The sequence below is a fragment of the Ostrinia furnacalis genome, unplaced genomic scaffold, assembly GCF_004193835.3.
Source record: "Ostrinia furnacalis isolate ACB-3 unplaced genomic scaffold, ASM419383v2 OfSCF1746, whole genome shotgun sequence".
In the NCBI taxonomy this organism is placed as follows: Eukaryota; Metazoa; Arthropoda; class Insecta; order Lepidoptera; family Crambidae; genus Ostrinia; species Ostrinia furnacalis.
In genome coordinates this window covers 126,807-146,502 of record NW_021131985.1, presented here as the reverse complement: position 1 = coordinate 146,502, position 19,696 = coordinate 126,807, and the positions used below count along the sequence as shown (strand labels likewise).

Here is a 19,696-nt window from a genome sequence, read left to right as displayed (position 1 = left end):
TCAATGTTATTTTGAATTGAGTTTGTCTGTGCTAATATTAACAATGTGAAAGTTTCTGAAGATGGATGAAAGACGACTCTTTCATTCAAAAACTACTGAACGAATTTTGATGAAACTTTACAGTATTCATGTTTAAACATAAATTAGCTAAATAACGGTATTGAATCTATCTGTGGTTAACTGATTTTCACGCAGACGAAGCCGCGGGCAAAAGCTAATAAAATAATATTTTTGCTAGCAAAATATTGCTACAATTTAATCACCAAATAATTATGTTAATTATAATGTCAATAACTCGTAATGACGTCACAAATTATGCTATTTACAGAATGGTAAACAAGTCTAACAAATTGCCGACGGAGCTATTATTTATGTTATGTACTCGTAAGAGTCTTATTTATTGGGAAGGCCCTCTTATGTAGTGATGTGACGTCACGTAATTAACTAACTTCAGAAATAATAATGCCAAGAGTTATTCCAATTTCTATCTATTAAAGATACTTCGTTCGTTTCAGCCGAATGACGTCCACTGCAGGACAAAGGCCTCCTCCAAAGATTTCCACAAAGACCGGTCCTACGCCTACGAAAGATACTTGGAACATTATTCATCATTAACTCAGCTATAGGACGTCCACTGCTGAACATAGGCCTCGCCCAATGACTTCATTGACATCGCACGGTTGGTAGCGGCCTGCATCCAGCGCCTTCCTGCTACCTTTATCAGGTCGTCGGTCCACCTTGTGGGTGGACGTCCCACGCTGCGTTTTCCGGTACGTGGCCTCCACTCCAGAACCTTGCTGCCCCATCAGCCGTCTAAGGAACATTATTATTGAAGCTACAATAGCCGAAAGGCTAAGGTGTTGGACTGGCCGACTCGTGATCTGAAAAACACGAGCACTAACCGCGCTTATCGACTATTTGTGGTGAACCCACAGGCACTTACCATAATATGGGTTTTATTAAATACGAGTCTATTAGTAATAGTTAAAAACTGACCATGTGATTTAAATTTTTACTTTTAATATAAATTATTCTAAATTAATCTATCGAACTTGTTGATACACATCCTCGTAATAGAACATAAATATATTTTATATACCTACCAGCCGATTTTCCCTCCTTATAATTGGTACTTATTGTAGGCGGTACGAGGATATCAGTTCGTTCGTTCGTTTCAGCCAAATGACGTCCACTGCTGGACAAAGGCCTCCCCCAAGGATTTCCATAACGACCGGTCCTCGCTGCCCGCATCCAGGCTGCCCGAAATCAGTTATTTGCAGTTAACTTTAAAGATCAAAATCGAATTGAAGTTTACACAAAAGCACTAACTTACTTCATTTCTGTAATTAAAGCAAATTTTCAGAAACATAACAATAAAATAATAGTAACGAAAATGGATAAGTCACATCACTAGTTTATTACCCCCACTCACCCTACTTTCGGTAGTTGGGTCATAAAAGAGTTTCTATAACCTCTCATTTGCTTTAGTTTCAGCCGGCATTTCCCAGTAGTAATTTCAGAGGAAAACTTAATAACTCCTAGTTTTCTTAATGTACAGAGAATACTTAAATATTGCTCGTAGGTAATAGACTAAGAGCTATAGTCCACTCAATAAAATATCATAGAGGGAAATATGTGGAACACAATTTCTGACTTCGTAACTTTATTTAAGCAAGTCACATGTAGCAAAAACCAGCTTTTTTAGTTCATAATATAATGGTCATGTCTCTAGGTCGCATAGTTTGCGAGAATTAAGCTTAAAACCGAAAATTGGACCTTCAAACCCCCCTCTCCCCGCCGAATGAATAAGTGTCTAAGGGTGGGGACTTTTGAATTATGTTCACCTCCTAACTCGTCCAAACAAAGGTACGAAGTCGAAAATTGTGTTCCAAGCATTTCCTCTACTGCGTGATAAAAGCGTTCATTGACACTACTACTAACTATTCATTGACTACTAGTGAACTCCAGACCTACGCTATTTTATAAAAGATGAAACATAGGTAAGAACGTTGGTACATCATGAAGTTTGGGTCATCGTGGCTTTGACAGCTACCCTAAAATTATTTTCTTACTTAGATGGGGAGCATAAGCTGAGAAAGAGGGCTTAGTGTGAGTTTACATCAAACGTAGTCACTAGTGAGCGCGTTAAAAAAATATGAAATTAAATGGAAAAAATTTAGTTCTTTAATGATTCCGCTAGGGGCGCTGTACAATCCGTGATACATTTAATGTTACTTTTTTACGCACACTAAGCTCACAGCTTTTACAAAATAACGTAGGAGTGGCGTTCACTAGCTCCTAGTCTATAAGTTATAACGATTTCGAATAAAACGGACGGAGTTTGCGAGTTTAAGTTGAGTTCGTTATTGTAGTGATTGTTATGATTTTAGGTGCAGTGGTTTTCTTATAGTTGTTTTAATAGTAGAGTTATAGAGCTATTTCAGGAGATAATAACTTGGAATAGAAGAGATCAGAAAACTAATAATCGCTATCAATTACTGGTAAGTAGTGGCAAGGACTAAAATGAAAATTGAGGGGTATAACAATTGTTGTGATGTTAGAAACAGTTGTTCAATTAGTTGAATATTCTTTCAACAACAAGCTTGTTATGAGGAAGTAAAATAATAAATAATTGCCGCAAGATGCAGTAAGTAGGTAACGATAGAAATGGTACAAAGAAAATCTACAAAATACAAAGAAATAATGCTGTTTAAATAATAAACTAACGTTCAGTTTGAAGAGGCTTAGGTTAAAATAAAAACCTACAGAAAACAATTCACTTACATAAAAATCCGAGAAAACTGCAACCTAACACGGCTCATTAAAAGAATCTAGAAGAATAGAATTGAATCCATAACGTTTCGAGTGCGGCTAAGAACACTCGAGTACTCGATACATCGACTCGAGTCGAGTGTCCACTCGCTGTGATGTTAAGTGAATGTAAATATCCTCGCCGAGTGGTTGGATCTTTCTTGAGAGCGGTTTAGCACGTACTCAAGATTTTACTTGATAGTTTTCCTTAATTTTTCTCTCTCTTATTTATTTTACACTAGCTTTCCGACCGCGGCTTCGCCCGCGTGGAATTTGTCTGTCACAGAAAAACTTTATCGCGCGCGTCCCTGTTTTAAAAACCGGGATAAAAACTATCCTATGTCCTTTCCCGGGACTCGATCTCTATGCCAAATTTCATCCAAATCGGTTCAGTGGTTTAGGCGTGAAAGCAAGACAGAGTTACTTTCGCATTAATATTAGTATAGATTGCATTTTCTGTCAAATATAGTTTTTAAGATCTGGGGACATGGGAGTGCGAAATGGTCGTGCAACATTTTTTTGACTAAGGTATCCTTTGGGTACAAGATTCAGAACCCTAAACCAGTAACCATAAAAAGAAACCGCAATAAAAAATTAAAAACTTTCATTCACATCGCAATTCATAAAATGAAGAATTCAACTATTTTTTAACTCTAGAAACGTCTAAATTAAATTCTTTTTAAAGCTAACAAAAATGATAGTAAAATCTCCAATCTACCATTGAGGAATTCAATTAAACTTTACAGTTCTTTACAATGAATTTTTTATTCCAACTCCAAATTTTCTGGGAACCACTCTAAATATTTCTGTGTAGGGGAGACTGGGGTGAGTTGTAACAGAAGAGATTCTGACTTAGTCGATTTTTTGTAACACAACCACTAGCGAGCTCATAACAGTGCGCGTTTTTATTTCAAGTCTCGAGCTAACAAATGCGCGCTGTTGTGAGCTCGCTGATAGTTAACAGGGAGTTTATGTCAAACGCATTCGAAATCGACTGGATAAACAAGTGACTTTAAACGTATGATGGATTGGACAGCGCCCCTAGCGGAAACCATCAAGAACTAAATTCATCATCATCATCATCATTTCAGCCATAGGCCTCCCCCAATGCTTTCCATGTTGATCGATTGGTAGCGACCTGCGTCCAGCGCTTCCTGCTACCTTTACGATGTCGTCGGTCCAGCTTGTACGTGGAGAGGGCTATGCTTGGTGTTTCTTTGCGAGATCGAATCAGAAATGAGGAGATCCGTAAACGAACCAAAGTCGCTAACATAGCCCGACGGATTAGCAAGCTGAAGTGGCAATGGGCAGGGCACATAGTACGCAGAACTGACGGCCGATGGGGCAGAAAGGTTCTGGAATGGAGGCCGCGTACCGGAAAACGCAGCGTGGGACGTCCACCTACAAGAACTAAATTATTACTTTATTTTTTTAACGCGCATTAACTATATTTCTTAACGCAGTCGATTTCAAATGCGTTTCACATAAACTCACACCACTCTAAGGTTTCCAAAAATCGACATCGTCATAACTCTCCTCTGTTACAACTCTCCTCGGTCTCCCCTATGTCCAAATTGCGTTTTGCTCGTTGAATTTCTTGGAGTTTCTCTGAAAGGACTGAAATAAAATTTCTATTCTTTTGTAACAATAGGCTACGTTGTGGTTCAGACTCGTTAGTCTATCTTTTGAAGAGCCTCTCAAACGCCTTCCGGGTTTGAAGATCGTTTGAAAAATACTCGTAAATAACAATAAAATTACTAGAAATATTGCATTTTCGGGTAGATCCAGTTCATTCTTTAACCTGTTATTGATACCGTTTGATAGAGCTCGTGAAGTACTATCTGGATCAGTAACCAGTTTTTTTTTATATCTTGTGTAGTTAAGAAATAATCGACTGAGATTGTTTATCGATTCCACCCTGAATTGTCTAATACCTAACGTTAGCATATCGCTATGAGTAAAAAGGATGGACAGATGTAACAGTAGAGATATCTATTGCGACTATACTCCTAAAGTCTGGTCGTCGAGCATGTAGAATTTCGTCCAATGACCGACCTATCCTTATCACTCGCGCGTCATTATATTGCTGTCGCGCTCGCACACTCAATGCGGCCGCCCGTCGCACAGTCGCGACAGCAATACTTTCTTTTACGGTTTTACAAATATATTGAAACCATGACAGTTCAGTACGACGACAAAAGCAAGAGAAGAGAAACAAAAGAAGTCCTAAATAATTAAAAATAAAACGCGTGAGCGATGAGGATGGGTAACTTGTGGTCATTGGACGAAATTCTACATGCTCGGCGACCGGACTTTAGTTCTGTAGCTTTCACGTTCTGTGGCATCAAGTTTATGTAAGTACAGCTGAAAATATTTCCTTGTTTAAATATTTACTTTCAATCTAAAGAAATAACTTTTTCAACTCGATCCGAAGTGATTGTTAATTTGAAACACTGCCAGAAAACACTTAGGTAAACGCTGCGAGTACAAAGCCTTCAAAAACCGGTCTTGGCACGAATTCGTCTAATTTCATTTCACACAGAGCCGGATTAAGGTCGGAGAAAACTGTTTTTTTTAGCAAAAGAATTGACGGCATCTCAGATTAAACTGTGGTGTGTACCGTACTGGTACCTTAAGTAGTTGTGATTGGTGGAATGATGCAATAAATATTAGTCTGGAGAGTGGACATACCGGAAAATGCAGCGTGAGACGTCCCCTAGGTGAACTGATATATAAAAGATAGCAGGAAGGCGCTGGATGCAGGCCGCTACCAACCGGGCGATGTGGAAATCATTGGAGGAGGCCTATGTTCAAGGCGTCTTGTGGCTGAAATGACGATGATGATGATGATTAGTCAGAATCTAATATTTGAAGTATTAGTAAAAAGAAAATAATAACTTTCTCGACACAAAAGCCATTAATTTGTAACATAGTAATCAAGATATTACCGACTCATAAATAACGAAAATATTAAAATCGTGTTTAATAGAAGACACAATAATTTGACCACTTTAACAAGCAATTTATCACTTTGATAAAATCGGTTCACCGATAAAGCTAGGGCATGAATTTCATTACCTTTGTGGTACAATAAAGTTGAAATAAATAAAGAATAACAATGTTACAATGGACAACTTAATTTGAATATTGGTTACGGTACATTGCGTTGATTGTACATTTAACCAGGGGCAAACCAATATGATATAAGTATTTATGTACGAGTGCGATTCAGCCAAATGACGTCCACTGCTGGACAAAGGGCTCCCACAAGGGTTTCCATAACGACCGGTCCTCGCTGCCCGATCCAGGCCCCTTCGCCAGATCGTCGGTACATCTAGTGAGGGCCTACGTCTTAAGGCCCGTGATGTACAACACTTTTAACCGATTCAAAAAGCGAGGTAGTTAAAACTCAAAATCATTTCCTTCAAAATCGGTTCAGCAGTTTAGATGTAATACATAAACAATAAACAGATAAAACTAGTTGCAGCTTACCTAAAATTGACATCTTTACATAAGTACTTCAATTTTCTTATGGTTCGATAAATATTGAAAGTATTTTATAAGCGTAGGTTTTTAATATAATTAGAGAATCGCTTTCGACGTTAATATATTTTAAGGAAATATACTTTATATTTCCTTAAAATATATTAACGTCGAAAGCGAATTCTCAAAAAACTTTTTGGCAAGGCTTCATCTAATTTCATTTAATTTTCAAAGCTCCACAGTTCTGGAAAAGTTCCCAGCACTTGGCCCATTGTTCAGTTTGAGTATTTAGGGGATTGATGCATTATGAGTTCCAGGAACTTCGCTTGTCCTTTTAAAGAAACTTGGCCTTTAGGCAAAAATAAATATCTTGGAACGTGTAAAAGTAAGGAGAGGCGATGGACTGTTGTGGTGAACCCACTGGTTACACAAGCATTTATTTTTAACTAAGCCAATCTCGAGAGTTCGGAACTATTTTTTTTAAGATTATTAGTAATTTGTTATTACACAAATTACTGATATTCCCGTTAGCCCTTCGTACTAAGCTAAATATGCTTGTATCACGAGTGATCTCACCACAATAGTCGAGCGGCGGCGGGGACCGAAACCGCGTTCCCCGGATCACGAGTCGGCCAGACACAAAACAAATTAAATTAAATTATTTTTTATTCTTTTAAAAAGAGGCATCTTTAACACCATTATTAGAGTAAGGAAAAAAAGCTTTAAAATACGTCCCTGTTCAACAAATGCAGTCCGTAATTACCTTAAGTGCAGTAGTTTCATTACGAGAACGTGCTCTACGACGGCTTCAGCCAGGGATGGACTTAGTCCAGATCTGCAGTGTCGACACGTATTTCAATTTTGAGACCTTTGTACTGGTAATATGATTGCAGTTCGATTGCTGCACGTGCTAGGAGTGCCTAATATGGGGGAAATTTAATTTATTTGTTTTGACATAAAACATAAATGAGTTTTCTTACTTTGGCAATAAATACGAAACGTTTATGAGTTGTTCGTTTTAATTTAACAGATCTGAAGATTTTGTCGGTACGTAGGTACCTACTTAATTTTGATCAAAAAAATTATTTCGTTTTGTTAACAAGTTTGACTTTATAAGTCTGAAATTTCTGAACTACAAAAGGATTAATGTAGAGATCATTTTAATCATGGATTATTCTGAATGCCGATAATGTTTGATGTACAAGTTTTAAGTTAAAAGTGGCATTTCTTGCGCTGGCCCACTTATTATCTCGATGTAGTTAGGTTACAGTAGTTATACTGGGACGTGTCAAAGCTTTATAAACGCCTTTTTGCAGAAATTAAAAGATTTTTATGGCAATATTACGATCGAGCTGTCTGGAATGTATTATCGCAGCGGTCCCAGGTATTTTAATACTTAACTAAACATTCGGCCCGCGCCCCCCTTTAAAGGTCTTACTTTGGGAACCCCTGAGCTAGAGTATAATCACCTTTATAAAAACTTATCTTTAAAAAACTCCCAAACTAAATCCAACCATCTTCTTCCACAGAAGAGAAACAGAAAGGCGAATCAGAAGTCCAGCCGTCAGAAGAACAGGCGGCGACGAAGATCCAGGCAGCGTTCCGAGGACACAAGACGAGGAAAACCATGAGCATGAAGGCCAGCAAGCAGCCACAGGCGCAGCAATCCGAGCCGGAGCCGAGCAAAGCCGAGCTGGAAGCCGAGTTCCGAGCTGACGACAAAGGTAAGTGGAAAACTTCAGTTTGGCCCTTTTCTCCAGAAAATACATTTGCCAACCCTAATAGTGGGTTATGTAGGGCTCTCCACGACGATGTCTATCTGAGCCTAATGAAACGGAGTCAGACGGAGCCACGGTACAAATGATCTAGGAGTAATAGATCATTTATACCGTGGCTCCGACGACCTGATAAAGGTAGCAGGAAGGCGCTGGATGCAGGCCGCTACCAACCGTGCGATGTGGAAATCATTGGGGGAGGCCTATGTTTAGCAGTGGACGTCCTATGGCTGAAATGATGATGATGATGATGATCAACCGTGGCTCCGTCTAACGTCGACAACAGTAAAACGGGCTTAATGACAGTATGACACAAAGTTAGGACTCCAATCGAATCATAATGTAATTTGGACACCATAGGGCCCGTTAAAACTCGACGGTGTCCTACGGAATCCAATGAAACGGAGCCGCGAGTTTGTCCTTGGGCATTCGTATGCAGCTTCGTTGAAATAAAGACGAACATCAGAAATCTAAAAGCAAATATTTAAGAGTTTTTCTAATAACACGTTCACATCTAACTAGTAGATAAAACGTTCACGGAAAGTAATACACCTAATGTTTTTATTAATAGATATTACTATGTAATACGCAAACTGGAAGTAGATCCCAAGGCCGAGTTGAAGGCTCACTTCCGGCAGATAATAAAGGTTGCCGACATTATAGCGTTAACTAAGCGAACAATGCCTGAAAGCATTTTGCTGAAAACCATGGTATTTACTCACACCTATTGTTATGAAAAGGAGGCCTGAAAGGTCAATATTGTATGGCCTTTTATTGACATTTTTGATGTTATGATTTTGCTATCATTATAATATTTGCTATCATTATAATATTTACTATCGCTTTTGTTGTTTGTAGCATGGTTTTATAACATGAACGTGGCAGAATGCTTTTAAATACAACCTAACGTATGTTTCTTCAATTAACAAGTACTCTTACTTATTACACCGATCTTTGTAAGTGACTCAATTTGTATCCCTAAGATTGCAGCGAATAAATGTTTTATTTATTTTGTCAAGGAACCATGTTTTAAGCGATATTAAAAAGCTTTTTTTAGCTCGCCAAAAATACAAGGTAAATAATGGCTCACAAGATTTTTCTTAAAGGTCACTTAAACCTTTGTTTTGTTCCCTTGGAACAAAGACCTTCTCGGATGGGGATTTATTGGCGGTCAAACTGTACGAGGTGGGAACGAGAGGTGGGAATATTTCCGTTAGAACCTGCTTTGTGTTGCATAAAAAAGGTATTTAAATAAAGCCATCTAACACAAATCGCATAGATTTTTTTTCAATAACATCTAAATAATACAGAATTGAACGTACAATACATATTTTCATGGAATTCCCCGACATCAGACAGTAGGTACTCTCTGTCTTATTAGAATTTGGTCGATATCAGTTTCGTGTGCGACTCAATTGTCTAGTGCACGATAATTTATCATTACTGTCGTTTTAACAGAGCCTACTTGAATGAGACAAGCACGCACTATCGTAGTCGGTGCTAGGGTTGTCTCTACTGAAAACTATAGGGAGCAAAAGTATGGAATGATACCCTTGTGTTTTGTTTCGAGCCATCATAAGAACTGAATGCCTATGAATGTATCTATGGTATTAATTTAAAGTATATACCTTTAAAATGGTACCATTTTTATTTATCTTCTATTAGTCATTTAGTTCTAACGATCGTTCATAACAAATAAGGTGATTCCATACTTTTGCTCGCGAGTTTTGAAATTTTTCTGTTTCAATAACATACAGCAGTGTTAATTTTTGTAATGAAAGGAAGATTGGAGCAGGATCATCAATGACCTTCATCCCTTCCACCTCTATCCATTAGCTTACTGTCAAAAAAATCGAAAACTCTTGGCAATATTTTACACATTGAAGTACCTAGGTAGTACCTAAAAATAAGCCGAAAATTAGTCGTCAAAGATAACATTGAAATGTTAAAATATAAAAGATGATCCATCCTTCTAAAGGACTCTAACTAAGCCTTAGACACCAAGCCCGCCGACCGGTGACTTGGTGTCGGCGGCTTTATTTCAAAGGAATAATGCCCGCAGGTTTGGTATGTAAACTGCATAAATAAGCACAACATTAAGAACTACAGAATGAAGAAAATGTTCGCAAGTTTGGTATGTAGATTGAATAAATAAGCACAATATTATGAACTACAATATAAAAAACAAATTAAGAAAACAATATCTTCATAAAAAGTCAACCCTACAAAACCCCGCCTTATATCGGCCAACGTTCTTTCGGTATAAATTTCAGCTCCGGCTGCTGTCAATCAATACATGAAGGCGAACAACCTGGGAATCTTACGTAAATTTTGAATGAACAAAGAACCAGTTTTGTGAAGATACGAATTAGATTTCTTGTGTGGGCGTCTATTAATTTCTAGCCAAAACAATCCATAGCAGACTAAAGTTAGACTTGTAAATAGATAGCTGGCGAACTTTGTGAATCAATCCAGAAGTTTCAGAGCCTATTCAATACTTATAACACTTCGTCGTTTTTGCGTCGGGAGTTAACAAACAAGGAAACTATCAAATCTTTCCTCTTTATAATATTAATGTATACAAAGTATTAATTAGTATTCGACAGACGATCGATTTGTCTGCAAGTGATATAATTAGTAATTAACTGATTAGTTATTTCGTGCTACTATGGGACACATGAAAGTGTGTTAAAAACCAACCCATCTAGCCAGCATGGGGAGTTTCATTTGGCCAAATCTCTCATTTGTGTCTAGAAAATTACACAGGATTTGTCAATTAGAGAGGGTCTTGCTCCTGCTAAAGACGAAAGTACTGCTCTACTTAGCTTGGTGCTAGATAAATAGGATTTTTTAACTAAGAAATTTCTTTAAAATCTGTCTGGGGATAACAAAATCGTTACCAAACAAAACCATAAGTGTACTCGTAGTTACAATCATACAGATGATGACATAATAAAATCAAATAAAAAACGTAATGCCTCTAAAGAGCATTGGAAAGCAACCTTGACCTTTTAAGCGGCTTTTAACCGAAATAACGACCATAAATGTAAAAGCGGTTATAAAGGGTTAATAATCGGTACAATGCCGTATGTGCACATACGACAAAATCGACGGCTATAATCGTAAATGACTTTAAAGCTGGCGCAGCGTATGTAAAGTCATTGGAAACGTTAGCTCATAAAATTGGTTTTAACAATGGTTTTAACACGAGTAATTTGCATTGACTTTTAACACGCCTACGACAATTAACAACTTTTCTTTATGACCCGCTCAAATAACCATTTGCCGTTCAGCCTTTTTAAACCGCGTGCGTTATATTTTCGCATTGGTCCTTTAAGTTAAGTACTTTACCATTAAAAAAAAATTCCAAGACAACTTTTTAAAAACACTAATTCTAACCTCTGAGTAAGATTTCTGTTCCCTGAAAATCGAGTTGGTTTTCAATGTATTAATAAAAAAAATGTGGTGTAACATAGTTTGATTTTCAGTAGCTTTGATATCAATCTTTGTTAATAGTGAGTGACTTAGTCATATTTAAGTGCTATCGATATAAAATCGTGTAGGTAGGTTGGTACTGTTTTTGTTCAAATGATAAATGATAAAAAAAATGATTCTGCAATAATATGACAGGACTAGTGCATTTTTACAGCTTATAAAAATACTATAACTGTCTCTGATAGTGACATCTTTCATAAGACAATATCAACACATATTCAATAACAAACTAAAAAATGTTCGAATATGAATATCGTAGGTATTCATCCCAACTACATTAATTTCCTACCAAAAACCAGTGGACCGTTTTCAGCGAAAGCCCGTAAAGTTGTGCCTTCAATAATAAATCAGAACAATAAATAAAATCCACAGGAGTCGTAATAAAAAGGGGCGTTATGCCGCAATCGGGTATACATTATGCATGTCCGTTTGCATTGCCATAGACAAGTTTATGTATAGAATAAACATTAAATAAGTTTTCAATAGGTTGGCTGTGGAAAAATAATTATTTTTGGCTTATTATTTCCAACAAAAAAAAGGTTCTGTTTTAAATAAACGATTTAAGTCATCTAAAATTGCTATAATTCGGTCATAAACATCCTAAAAAAATACATTTAAATGTCTGATACATCGAGCGGCGCAGTGTAAAATTTCCAAGGATATTATTTATTTATTATTATTTATCTAACTCTGAGATAGGTTCCAAAAGTCCAATCATATTTTAAGGAATTATTTTTGCAGAAGTACTACTAATCTTTATTTTTTTTATTTTTTCGCCAGCCCATTTGTACAGTAAGAGCATGACCTGTATACAGCTAGATAAAAAGCCACTATATTTAACTTTATGTGTCGTCTCCTACATCAAATAATAGTTTTTTTCTCTTTTATACTGTAGTTTAAAGGGAAAATACAAGAAGTTCAAAACATAAATCATGGACAAAAACATAGCTAGTAATTTATTCTATTTGATTTTAAATGTCAAAGTTTTTTCTTTAATTTGCATTGTCTGGAACTGCTGCTTCTACTATCTTCAGTAGTCTATGCCACCGACTATACAAAGTCGAGTATACTCCACGTCCGACGTAGTTAAATATTTACAGTCTGGTAGGCGGGAACAGCGTCAATTTTAGGTTTAAGCATCTTGACCCTCGTGGAAGTTCCTGATACACTTCTAGTGACATAGTAAGGAAGCATTAAATTATATTGACAACAAATATGTCGTAATGTCAAACTACCAATCGATCAACATGGAAAGCATCGGCACGTCCTAAGGCTGAAATGATGATGATGATGATGATGAATGTCAAACTGATACCTTGATGAGGTACAATTTAGCTGGATAGTTGGAGGTTATGTTATGAATTACAGTTTTTCGATACTCTAAGTCCTTTACGAGATATAACAGTTAAACCGCAAAAATGCCCCTTTTGACTAACTTAAGCACAACTCAGTCGAAAGGGAAAATCTAGGATAGCCGCAATAAATTAAGTTATTAAAACAACAAAAGTTTTTGTAGGAATTAAATCCGATTTAAATTATAATTTTACTAGCAGTATTAAAGGTAGCAGGAAAGCGCTGGACGCAGGCCGCTACCAACCGGGCAACATGTAAAGCATTGGAGGCCTATGTTCAGCAGTGGACGTCCTATAGCTGAGATGATGATGATGATGATGATGATGATAATGATGCAGATCTCAATTAATGTTGTCAGAAAAAAACTTTTTATTATTGTTAGAGAACTTCTAGTTACATGATTTTAGGCTACCAACCAACCCAACAACGTGATTTCACGTTTACATAAGCCTCACAAACGTGATACTTTTTTTTGGAAGGGTCAAAAAATAAACTAGACATGCCACTAACAATCTACAAAAATACAAAAATAGGCTGCTCTCAAAAGATAACCTACAGCCTTCATGCAAATATGATTGCTTGTGACCGGGGTATTCATGGCCGGCCCTTTATACGGGCGCCCTCTGGAGGAGTATTGAGGACACAAATCTGGGGTAGTGATGGGACTGTGTTCAAAATATACAGATCGATATTTATCGTTTTGGCTGTCGGCTATTAAATTGGCAAACCTTGCAATGCGTGGTATATTAGGTATAATTTTTTTCGCTCTGTATATTAGGAATGATTTTTTTCGCTTTGAAATGAAATCTGTGAGAGATTTGTAGTTTTCGCGGTATTTTTTTTTTCATTGAAATGTTTTATTATCATCTGGTCTCCTCTTGAACTTAATCGTTTAAATTTATCTTATTGGTTTTCCATCCAATATTCATCCTTCGTTGCATAGACAAACTTATATGAAATAATCACTTCCTTGTAAAAAATTGCATGCCTGGTTATCATTCCATAGTAAACGTTTCTTTAACACTGGTGAAAAAGGAATAACAGTAATTTGGACCAAAAATTATCGATGCAAAAACCTATCGACAGCTGCAACGTCACTAACCATTGAGGTCTTCATATTATCGAACGAGTGTAATCCAAGTGACTGATCGTTCGAGTAGACGATACGCCAAAAGATATTACATACAAATGGCTAATGAACTCTGTGGCTTTATTGGATATTTTGTCATCTGCTTTAAAAATAAAAATGTATAAAGTCTAAAAAGATACCGATCAATATTCTCTACAGACGTACTTACAGACCAAAAAAATTTAGGACGTGGATTTTTTTCGTAAAATATAGATGTAAGTTGCTTAGTTACAAACCTTATACGTTGTAATCAATAACCCGTTCCGACCATTTTGATTATGAATAATACTAGAACTATACAGCGTGGAAACAGCCGGAAAATGAATTTTCGGATAGACTCTAGATAGATTCTGTAACCTATTTATTGGTACCGTTTGATAGAACTCGTGAAGCACTTTCAGGATCAGTAACCAATTTTTCGATATCTTGTATTTAAAAATAATTGAGTGACACATGACATTTCTAAAACGGTCAATCATGCTCAGATAGTAAGCTCTGTCTTCAATCATCTTTAACTAGCTTTAAAAAGCAGACAGACAAATTACGAGTTAAAAAAATTTTTACTCTCTTAATCTTAAGCTACAGACTTGTGAGTACAGTCGTTGACTTTGTAGAGCCCGTAAACAGATCTCAAGGTGGCAACACTTCAAACCTCATTTAGAAGTAACGATGGAAATGCTGAGTGTTACGATGTTAACGACTCTTGGAATAACGTCGTATGTACACTTATGATGTTTTACACAGTGAAATGGGAAAAAATTACCCAAAATGTAAATTATCTCTCTTTAATCAGACAGGCAAAATATGATTTAACAAAAACTACTTTACCCTGAAGCCTTGTAAATAGTCGTTGACTCTAAGGCTGGGTTGCACCATCTTACTTTAACTTAGACAAACGTCAAAAATCTGTCAAATTCCATATGAAAAACACCGGTTATCGTTATGGTCTCGGTCAAAGTTAGGTGGTGCAACTCAGCTTTAAAGTCAACCACGTAGCAGATCTCAAGGTGGCAACACACTTCAAACCTCATTTAAAAGTAACGATGGAAATGCTGTGTTAACGAGTCTTGGAATAACATCGTATGTATACTCATGTAGGTTGATTTAAGGCCAAAAAATAATTGAGATCCGTTTTAAAATAAAATGTAATCGATGTTAACGAAGGAGCAACCGTACCTATTCATACGAACATTCCGTTTGCAGTGTCCCGCTAAAAACCGATCCGTTTTAATTTAGAGTTCGAATTTCAAACACACTTAAGTGTGTTCACACGACAGTTCAGTGGGCGCCCTTTTTTCCAGAAAATACATTTGCCAATGTATATGGTTATGTAAGGCTCTCCACGACGATGTCCATCGGAGCCTGATGAAACGGAGTCAGACGGAGCCACGGTACAAATGAACTAGGAGTAATAGATCATTTATACCGTGGCTCCGACGACCTGATAAAGGTAGCAGGAAGGCGCTGGATGCAGGCCGCTACCAACCGTGCGATGTGGAAGTCATTGGGGGAGGCCTATGTTTAGCAGTTTAGTTTAGTGGACGTCCTATGGCTGAAATGATGATGATGATGATGATGATGATGAACCGTGGCTCCGCCTGACGTCGACAACAGTAAAACGGGCTAAATGCCAGTATGACAAAGTTAGGACTCCAATCGCACCAATCATGTAATTTGGACACTATAGGGCAGACTAAAACCCGACGGTGTCCTCGTCGCTTGCTTCTCTAAATGACGTAACTGACATTTAGCAAAATTTTCAGGCGATTAGACAGATCGATTTGTCTTGCAAAATTGATTAAGATGGTGTAGATAACTCAGTTTCGAAAAAAATGTCAGATAGGTCAGTTAGAGAGGCAAGCGACGTCCTATGGAATCCAATGAAACGGAGCCGCGAGTTTGTCCGGGCATTCGTACGCGGCTCCATTGAAAGAAAATATTTATGAGTTTTTCTAATAACATGTTCTACGAGTACGAGTAGCATCTAACTAGTAGATAAAACGTTTACGGAAAGTAATACACCTAATGCTGCTATTAATAGATATTACTATGTAATAGGCAAACCGGAAGTAGATCCCAAGGCCGAGTTGAAGGCTCACTTCCGGCAGATAATAAAGGTTGCCAACATTATAGCGTTAACTAAGCGAACAATGCCTGAAAGCATTTTGCTGAAAACCATGGTATTTACTCACACCTATTGTTATGAAAAGGAGGCCTGAAAGGTCAATATCTGTATGGCCTTTTATTGACATTTTTGGTGTTATGATTTTGCTATCATTATAATATTTACTATAGCTTTTGTTGTTTGTAGCATGGTTTTATAACATGAACGTGGCAGAATGCTTTTAAATACAACCTAACGTATGTTTCTTCAATTAACAAGTACCTACTCGTACTTATTACACCGATCTTTGTAAGTGACTCAATTTGTATCCCTAAGATTGCAGCGAATAAATATAATAAATTTATTTATTTATCTTGTCAAAGAACCATGTTTAAAGCGATATTAAAAAGCTTTTTTTTCGCTTGCCAAAAATACAAGGTAAATAATAGCTCACAAGATTTTTCTTAAAGGTCACTTAAACCTTTGTTTTGTTCCCCCGGGACAAATTTGACCTTCTCGGATGAGGGTTTATTGACGGTCTAACTGTAGATCCTGGCTACACAGAAGTTGTAGCGGTGGGAACGAGAGGTGGGAATAATCCTGTTAAAACCTGCTTTATGCTATATAAAAAAGGTTTCATAGATTTATTATTTTTTCAATATCATCTAAATAATACAGAATTGAACGTACGATACACATTTTCATGGAATTCCCCGACATCAGACAGTAGGTACTCGCTGTCTTATTAGAATTAGGTCGATATCAGTTTCGTGTGCGACTCAATTGTCTAGTGCACGATAATTTATCATTACTGTCGTTTTAACAGAGCCTACTTGAACAAGACAAGCACGCACTATCGTAGACGGTGCTAGGGTTTTCTCTACTCAATACAATTTATTGGAAAATTTATAATACTTTAAAATGTTTTCTAAAATCTACATGCATTTCACCTTTTTATATCAGGTCACTTTTGGCAACATTTTACAACATAAACACTTAACAATAAACCACGTGAAAAAATCATCAAAGATTCATTATCTAATTGTTCAAAATTATCAAAAGACTAGCTTTCCGCCCGCGGCTTCGCCCGCGTGGAATTTTGTCTNTTTACCCACAACGAGGAAGCTCTTGGCCTGTATCTCACCTGATGGTAAGTTATGATCAGGCCAAAGGTGGAAGCTCAACCACGGAGGAACTGGCTATCTTACCTCTAATCGTCGGATAACTTTTAACTGAAGAATAAGTTTGGCATATTGACAGTTTCAGTATGGGAAATATTATGTCAAAATGACAAGTTTATTCTTCAGTTAAAAGTTAACTGATGATTGAAAAATTTGCATTAAGTCAGTTAAAAATTATACCTACCATATGTAAAGCTACTCATGGTACGCCTGCCAGTTAGTTCCACGCAGATGGGTATTCACAACTGAGTGGGCATCGACCCTGGATACCTATAAGCCAATCTGTCTATACATAGCATAAATAAAAGAGTACTCAGTTTCTAAACTTAAACCGAGTTAGATTTAGTTTTAGCGAAGCCTATTTTATCTATACTTAGGCTGGGTTGCACCATCTTACTTTGACTTTGACAAACGTCAAAAATCTGTCAAACTCTATACAAAACACCGGTTATCCTACTGGTCCGATTTGAAAAAATATTTTTGTGTTGGATAACCCATTTATCAAGGCTTTAGGCTATATAACATCACCCTACAGCCAATAGGGGCGGAGCAATCAAGAACAATGTTGCAAAAACGGGAAATAATTTCACGCGTACGAAGTCGCGGGCACAAGCGAGTGTACTTAAATAACTTAACTAAGTACCCCGTTTTCTGAAACTTTTAAGCTTTTTCCCATAAAAAGATCATTAGCTGTAAAAAAAGTATTGCTCATTTAAATGTTGTACTTTATTCTTTGATCATTTTCAAATGTTGTTCACAGATTCGAGTAAATTCCAAATTATACTGTTTAAAAGAGAGATTTACTTTCTGAAAAAGTTTCGAGCAAGATACGACACTTAAATAACTTTGAGATTAGGGTAAAAACGGTTAAGTTATACTGAATTCAGCGTTCCTTATTAATTTTATTTACATTTAAAATTCATCAATATAAGTTACTACGATCTGTTTAGTGAATAGGTGTACTAAAATGAAGGTCAAGCTACCATTGGAATTCAAGAGAGAATTCTCACGCGACATAGTTTTTGTAGAATCAAACTAAATAGATAAGTACCTAAAATTTTTTCGTGAAGTTTCACGATTTTTACCCGACTGCGCCAGAAGGATTGGGTTATGTTTTTTTAGATAAATGATATTATTTGATTGCTGTACAGTTTTTTTTTTCATGAAACCATAAAGTTTAGCTAATTATTCAACTTTTATAAAATTAATCGTTAAAAATCGGCGGAACCCGCTAAAAGAAAACAATTGAAAATTACAATATTCTATAAGACGTATCAAAATGAAGCAGAGTTTGAAGATGGTTCGTATCGCAAAAGAAAAGTTTTCAGCATCAATTAGCCACTTTACAAATTTTGCCTTTAGCTGTTTTGGTCTTGAATATTAAAATTAATTACTTCTTTATTGCTTTTGCTATAGCAGTTTTAATTATTTGTCAAGACCGACGACCTCAAATGGAGGGCGCTGTATCCTATGGCCGCTACAAACCGGGCGATGTGAAAATCATTGGGGGAGGTCTAGAGGTTTAGGTATGTGTTCAGCAGTGGACGTCCTGTGGCTGAAATGATGATGATGATGATGATGATGATGATCACAGTATTGAGATATTAACATTAGTATAGAAAATTAATGATTATTGGCATCACATTAATGACTATTCCAACTTTTTTTATTTTTGTATATAAAACGTTTTCAGGACACTTACGAGTATAGCTCTCTGATATGTATACAACGACCCAATCACATTATTTTTAGAGCCAAAGAATCTTTGACCTAGTTATTTATGTAACAAACGTAAATATTTAGGTACCCTTTATGTGTTCCAATCAGACTGAGAGTTCAGATTCCCTCGGGGAAAATTATAGCGGATGATAGAAATAGCCAACTACTGAAAACTTATATTATGAAACTGAAAACACAGCCCAAACCACTGGACGGATCGGGCTGAAATTTGGCATGCAGGTAGATGTTATGACGTAGGCATCCGCTAAGAAAGGATTTTACGAAACTCCACCCCTAAGGGGGTAAAACGGGATCCACGCGTACGAAGTCGCGGGCGGCCGCTAGTTTTATAATAAAGTACCTACTTTTAGATAGCCACCTACAATAAATAATCCAATAAAAATATGTAAGTAACATAAATACATTTTAGAAATATTGTTCCCTGACCGTACTTCATAAAACCGGCCAAGTGCGAGTCGGGCTCGCGCACAAAGGGTTCCGTAGCAGCAACAGTTAAATCAACCTATCTCAAAAACTATAAGAGATACTTTGATCAAACCAAAAATCGTTGAAAGAGTTAATTAGCATGCATCACCTCTATTTTTTTTAGAATTTTATACCCCGTAGTTATAAAAATAGAGGGGGG

The 19,696-nt window shown here is 36.8% G+C and overlaps 1 protein-coding gene across 1 annotated transcript in view; it reads left to right on the top strand.

The window, feature by feature from the left end:
* Positions 1 to 19,696, top strand: part of LOC114353619 (IQ calmodulin-binding domain containing protein igloo) — a 260,416-nt gene that overhangs the window by 165,809 nt on the left and 74,911 nt on the right. The window contains exon 3 of the mRNA XM_028305678.1: positions 7,824 to 8,018. Within this exon, the coding sequence (XP_028161479.1) occupies positions 7,824 to 8,018 (195 nt within the window). The remainder of the gene's footprint in view (positions 1 to 7,823; positions 8,019 to 19,696) is intronic.